Genomic DNA, 7161 nt, shown 5'->3' with positions numbered 1-7161 from the left:
AGACTAAGCTACTGGCCTGATCCCAGCTACTTCCAGCAGGTGAAGACCAGCCCACTGCCTTCTCTGCCCAGGTCACTGCTTACTGCCCCCCTAAACCTCCCTACCACAGAGACCACTGTCTCCAGCTGCCTACACGCTGCCCAGGTCACTGTTTACTGCTTCTCCAACCCCCATAGCTCCAAACTGTCCCTCTTTTGGATCGACAGTCCCTCTTTGCAAGCTCAGTCCCTCTTTCCTCCTTATTTGTCCCTCTTTCAGGACTGATGTACAGATCTGTGTAAATATATCTATTTTTCTACTGAAAAACTCCAAACTGTATTCCCATTCTGTAAAGTGACACTGAAGCGAAAAAAAAAAATTATATAATGATTTGCATATATAATACGGATAATTAATAGTACATTATTAGCAAAGAAAATATCCTCATACTTTTATTTTCAGTTATATAGGTTTTTTTTTTTGTAATATTTGCAGTTTACACACTACACTCAGCATTCTAAATGATTTCACAGAGCAGGCTATTGAACTTTTGAACTTTCCTCTGCAGAAAAAAACAAAATACAGTGACACACTTGAGATAATAAGCTTCAGAAGACAGAGCTCTCTGGGACCTGGATCAGAGAAGCTCTTTTGCAAAGATAACTGGAGTTTCTTAACTCTTCCTGTACTGGAAACAATATTAGACTCATAGCTCTGCTGCTAATGTTTTATTTCTTAGTTGTACTAAACATACAAATCATTATATCATAAGTTTATTTTCACTTCAGATTCCCTTTAAATTTATATGTTTCTCATTTTTAAATGTTACAATGAAGAAAAACTAATGACAGAAGGGACCAGTGTGGCTTGAATGATAAAACGACATGTTTGGCTTCTAAATTCTTTGTGATCTAAATGATGAGGGGCGTGGTTAGAGGTGTGGTAGGGGAGTGTCTTAAAGCGAACCCTAAAGAGAGTCTGAAGCGAGAATAGATCTCGCTTCAGACCTCATATATAGCAGGGGCACGAGTGCCCCTGCTAAAACGCCGCTATCCCGCGGCTTAACGGGGGTCCCTGTCCCCCCAAACCCACTCCGTAATGCGGGGGAGCGCTTCCTGGTTGGGGCAGGGCTAACTGCCACAGCCCTGCCCCACGCGCGTCTGGCAGCGCGTATCTCCGCCTCTCCCCCGCCCCTCTGTCTTCCTTCACTGAGAGGGGCGGGGGAGAGGCGGCGATGCGCGTCTGATAGACGCGACTGGAGGCAGGACTGCAGCCGTTAGAGTGTTGGAGAAGCATTGCAGGAAGTCCTGTTGTGGGGGAAGAGGGGGGGTGGGGGTTATTTGATGCTGTTTGATGTATGGAGCATTTGTGGGGATATCAGCAGATGCCCCGTGTAGTGTGTGGGGGGGGGGGTATTAGCAGCAGAAGCCCCGTGTAGTGTGTGTGTGGGGGGGGGGTATTAGCAGCAGAAGCCCCGTGTAGTGTGTGTGTGGGGGGGGGGGGTATTAGCAGCAGAAGCCCCGTGTAGTGTGTGTGGGGGGGTATTAGCAGCAGATACGTCATGTAATGTGTGTGTGTGGGGGGGGGGGTATTATCAGCAGATGCCCCGTGTAGTGTGTGTGTGAGTGGAGGGGGGGTATTAGCAGCAGATACGTCATGTAATGTGTGTGTGTGTGTGGGGGGGGGGGGGGGTATTAGCAGCAGATACGTCATGTAATGTGTGTGTTTGGGGGGGGGGGTATTAGCAGCAGATACCCCGTGTAATGTGTGTGTGTGTGTGTGTGTGTGGGGGGGGGGGTATTAGCAGCAAATATGCCGTGTAATGTGTGTGTGGGGGGGGGGTGAAGGTATTATCAGCCGATGCTCTGTGTAGTGTGTGTGGGGGGGGGGGGAGGTATTATCAGCAGATGCCCCGTGTAGTGTGTGTGTGTGGGAGGGGGTGGTATTAGCAGCAGATACGCCATGTAATGTGTGTGTGTGTGTGGGGGGGGGTGAAGGTATTATCAGCCGATGCCTTGCCCACACTTATGCAGGAGGGGGCGGCTCTCATGTGACCCCTCGTCCTCAGTAAGACAATCACACTACGTCTTTGGGTTGCCCTTATCAGCCTTTATCTGGCTCAGTGTCAGGATTCTGCTTCAGCGGCAGTTTTCTGTATTGATCAGCGAGCAATCGATAAGCTCATCTCATGATCTGATGGTCGGGGCTGGGGGAGCTGCATTGGTCTGGGTAGCTGTGGGTTGTACTGCGGCCGTCCGAGGCTGAATCTGTGTCTACAGGACGCGGTACAGGACAAAAGGTGCAAATGTGTGCAGATTACAGCTGTGTATTCAGACTGGCCTCCTCCTTGGCATAGCAGTCATAGCCGAGCGTGTCAGACAGAAATCTGTTGTGTGTGTTTGTACAGGTAGTCCCCGGTTAACGAACGAGATAGGGACTGTAGGTTTGTTCTTAAGCTGAATCTGTTCTTAAGTCGGAACATTGTGCCATCTCTGTCCCCTGTACCTCCTCTGTGCCCCCCTGTGCCTCCAGTGTCCCCCTCTGTGTCACCTTTGCCCTCTGTACCTGCTTATACAAGTTTAAAAGCCATTTTTTCTTTGAATTTTATAAAATCGATTTTCTCGAAAACTACAAGTCCAATTTGAAAAAAAAATGTTGACTTGTTCCCATGGAAACACAGAATCCATGCCGTTCGTATTGGTGGGTCGTTCGTAAGTCGGGGTCTACCTGTATAGATGTCCCCAGACATTGCTGACCCCAGAGACCCGGCTGTCTGCAGCGCAATGCTGCTCGCTCCTACAGCTCACATACTGTAATAGGGTTGTTATGATCCTTCACTAGTATAGAAGGTAAGAGTGCTGGCATTTGTGATCAGTGTCATTGTACAGCTTGCGTTCCTCACCGGTTGTCATGGCAGCAGCGTTGCTTACCGTCGCTCTCGTCGTGGTTTCCATGACGATACACGGAATACTTTACAGATGGAGGAGATATGACAGGAAGCCTAGGAGGCCTTATTAGCTCATAAGTGGAATCTATTTTTGAAGGAAAGGCTGTGGCCGTCTCACACACTTTGCTAGATAAATAGCGGTGTGCCTATATGGGGGAGATGCCGCCACACACCAGAGCACCGCCACACACCAGAGCACCGCCACACACCAGAGCACCGCCACACACCAGAGCACCGCCACCCACCAGAGCAAAGTTTCTGGGAGGGAGAGTACATTGGATGGTCTCATATCTCAGACGGTAAGGCCTAGTACACACATGCAGTTTTGATTGGCCAATATTACCACCTTCATGTCATATGAGGGCCAACAAATTTTGAATACTATGAACAGATTGTGTAGATAAGCTGTCATACTACGTACAGGTGTTAAAATTGGCCATTGATTGGCCAATTAAAATTGGATGTGTGTACCTCGCTTAAATGCCATCTGATGTGTTCAGAGCACGGTCAGGAGTACAAGTCCCTTAAGGTGGCCACTAATGATCCAATTTCTAGCGGAAAAAAATCATTTGAACAATACGATACTTCTGATCGGAAGAAAAATCGTTCACTACACCATCAGCGAACCAATCTTTGTTTCCTATCTATCACAACCAAAAAAAATTACAAATTTTGGTTTGACAAGAATCCAATCAGGCAACTATTTTTACAGTTGTTTGTGATTGATAGTGCCCGTCAATGGAGATTTACAACCAATCCGATCAGAATTTCTGATCGCTCAAATGATTTTTTCCTTGGAAATTGGATTGTCAGTGGTCACCTTTAACAGAACAAACCTGCCCAATCATTTATCTCCAGGGATATTTAACTGTGTCATAGGCTATAGTGACTTTGGGGATACAGGAAGCTGCTATACCGGCCCCCAGATGTTCTCATGGACAGAATACTGATGTCTAAAGGCGCCCATCGAAATACTTGCTTGTACAATCTTACAGTTCTGTGCCAGTCTTTCTCAACCTTTTTACCTTGAAGGAACCTCTGCAAATATTTTTTGGTTCTCGAGGAACCCCTGCATTTATTTTGCAGGAGGCGTGGTCTTTAAAAGTAGGTGTGGCTGTTTATTTCACTACCCCCTATTACGGTGTTTCCTTATTCTAGTGCTTTTTATCAATGTGCTTATTCCAAACTTCCAAACTACCATGAAGGGGGGAAATGCCAAGCAGCCCCTGCAGAGTACTCAGTTCCAAGGAACCCTAGTTAAAGGACCACTGCCGCAAAAATTTTAAAATTTTAAATATATGTAAACATATACAGATAAGAAGTGCATTTCTTCCAGAGTAAAATGAACCATACATTACAGCATAGGATAGGCAAGAAGTGGATCTGGGAGCCCGAATTCTGCTAGAGAAGGGCTTCCAGCCTTGGCAGCTCCCCTGGGGTGGGTCTTGTGTCCTGCAGAGAGCAGTTTTTCATAGAACAGCGGCCCCTACATACATGTTCTATTTCCCTGATCCTCTGGGGCGGGGTCTTATCTCCTGTAAAGAGCAGATGTCAGAGCAGTGTACCATAGAACAGCTTAAACGTTCATGTTGTATTTCCCTGATCCTCTGGGGCGGGTCTTGTCTCATGTAAATAACAGTTTTTCATAGAACAGCAGCCCCTACATACATGTTCTATTTCCCTGATCCGCTGGGGCGGGTCTTGTCTCCTGTAAAGCACAGCTGGTCATAGATCATCAGCGTAAATGTACAGAGCGAGTTTCCCTCATCTCTGTGACTCTTTCCTCCTGTCTTCTCCTCCAGGTGTTACGCGATGTGCTGCTGGACCTGTATCGCCTGCTGAAGTATGTGGTGCAGTGCGAGTCAGACTCTGTGTCGGTTCTGCATGCCCAAATGGGCCTAGAGGAGCTGGATTCCATTATGAGGGCCTTACTGTTCCCAGCCCAGAAGCTGGAGAAGAAGATTGTGGTTCTGCCCTGACCAAAGAGAAACCTCAACACAGATATGTACCTGACTGCTGCTGCTGCTGCTGTCATCTTATACTGCAGGAAATATTTCTGTTATACAGAGCTCTCTGCTTTATTTTCATATTCAATAAAATCATTTTTCTTATGATGTTATTTCCTTTGTTGTTAATATCAGTCACAGACACACATTAAAGGATACCCGAGGTGACATGAGATAGACGTGTATGTACAGTGCCTAGCACACACATAGCTTGGCTGTGCTTCTTTTTTATTTCTCTGCCTGAAAGAGTTAAACATCAGGTATGTTAGTGGCAGTTCCTGTCTGAGTCAGGACTGGGTTAGTCTACAGTGTGATCCTCACTGATAAGGAATCACAACTGTAAAACCCTTTACTAGCAGAAAATTGCTTCTGAGAGCAGGAAAGAGATAAAAATGGTCAATAGTTCATAGATTTTAGCTTTGGCATACTTCAATAAATGTGTCATTGAGCAAAAACAATAAAACAGTTAAAACTTAAAAAGTAGATTTAACCACTTGAGGACCCAGCCTTTACCCCCCCTTAAGGACCAGCACAGTTTTTTGTGATCTGTGCTGGGTGGGCTCTGCAGCCCCCAGCACAGATCAGGGTGCATGCTGAGCGATCAGATCGCCCCCCTTTTTTCCCCCCTTTGGGGATGATGTGCAGGGGGGTCTGATCACTCCTGCTGGCTGGCATGTTGCGGGGGGGCACCTCAAAGCCCCCCTCCGCGGCGAAATTTCCCCCCCTCCCTCTCCTACCTGTCCCCCCTGGTGATCAGGGCTGCACAGGACGCTATCCGTCCTGTGCAGCCTGTGACAGGATGTCCTCTGTCACATGGCAGCGATCCCCGGCCGCTGATTGGCCGGGGATCGCCGATCTGCCTTACGGCGCTGCTGCGCAGCAGCGCCGTTCAATGTAATCAAAGGAGACAAACGTCTCCTGGGTTTACATTTAGTCTGCAAGCCGCGATCAGCAGCTCGCAGGCTATTCACGGAGACCCGCTCTGTGATCTAACAGGAAACGCCTTTCCTGATTAATTAGGGAGGCACCTGGCGACGCAGATGTGCGTCCTCCAGCTACCACTTTGCCGCCGCACGGTATGAGTGTACGGTCGGCAAGTGGTTAAACATAAAATAAAACTGGAATATCTTAAAAAGTCATGTTTAGGAGAAGGAAGATGGATACAATTGTTAATTTTATTAGTTTATTTTCGCCTCTGGTGTCCTTTAAAGGACACCTGAAGTGAGATGGATATGGAGGCTGACATATTTATTTTCTTTTAAACATCGCAAGTTACCTGGCTGTCCTACTGATCCTCTGCCTCTAATACTTTTAGCCATAGGTCCTGAGCAACCAGGCAGCAGATCAGATGAAGTTTGACTGTATTTGCTGTATATTTGTTTCAGGTGTGTGATTCGGATACTACTGATGCATGAGAGATCAGCAGGGCTGCCAGGCAACTGGTATTGCTTAAAAGGAAATAAATATGGCAGCCTCCATGTCACTTGCTTCAGATGTCCTGTAAAGCACGGCAGTTACTTCAACACATTACACTGACAAATTGTACTTCTAACGTGTTAAAGTGACAGCTGTGCTTAAAGGGAACCTTAACTCAGAGGGATATGGATGTTTCCTTTTAAACAATACCAGTTGCCTGGCTACCCTGATCGCTTTAGTAGTGGCTGAATCACACACCTGAAACAAGCATGCAGGTAATCCAGTCTGACTTCAGTCAGTGCACCTGATCTGCATGCTTGTTTAGGGGCTGTGGCTAAAAGTATTAGAGACACAGGATCAGCAGGAGAGTCAGGCAACTGGTATTATTTGAAAAGGAAAAATCCATATCCTTCTCAGTTTAGGTTCCCTTTAATACCAAGCACAGCAGCTCTGTGCCTCTATTTCATCCTCTCTGCAGGGAACCATCACAGCCCAGGCAAGGAACCTCTGCAGCATGCTGATTGGATAGCTTGGAGATGCAGCATATTAGGCCATCATACTTCTCTTCCTGAAATGGACATGGTTTAATTGAGAGCACTACCCTGATTGGTTCACAGTGCAGCCCAACTCCTCCCAGTGTGAGTATTTATGCTGGAAACACAGAATTGTTTGTCTTCATTGGTTGTATTCAAAGGGACCCTGAACACAAAATAAAAATGGAATCTGAACTTACCTGGGGCTTCCTCTAGCCCACTGCAGCTCGCAATGTTCCTCGCCGTCCTCCTCTGGGTCTCCTCCAGTAGCATGCGACTT

The 7161-nt window shown here is 47.0% G+C and overlaps 1 protein-coding gene across 2 annotated transcripts in view; it reads left to right on the top strand.

Annotated features, from left to right (window-relative positions):
* The window catches only part of TANGO6 (transport and golgi organization 6 homolog), a 106181-nt gene extending 101144 nt beyond the window's left edge, over positions 1 to 5037 (top strand). For both annotated transcript variants that reach the window (XM_068260126.1, XM_068260125.1), the window contains exon 18: positions 4729 to 5037. In XM_068260126.1, coding sequence (XP_068116227.1) covers positions 4729 to 4905 — 177 coding nt within the window. In that variant the 3' untranslated portion in view covers positions 4906 to 5037. The remainder of the gene's footprint in view (positions 1 to 4728) is intronic.
* The last annotated feature ends 2124 nt before the right edge of the window (positions 5038 to 7161 follow it).

This window comes from Hyperolius riggenbachi, chromosome 11 (genome assembly GCF_040937935.1).
Source record: "Hyperolius riggenbachi isolate aHypRig1 chromosome 11, aHypRig1.pri, whole genome shotgun sequence".
Lineage (NCBI taxonomy): Eukaryota > Metazoa > Chordata > Amphibia > Anura > Hyperoliidae > Hyperolius > Hyperolius riggenbachi.
The sequence above is the reverse complement of the archived record's forward strand: the minus strand, read 5'-3'. Positions and strand labels throughout refer to the sequence as shown.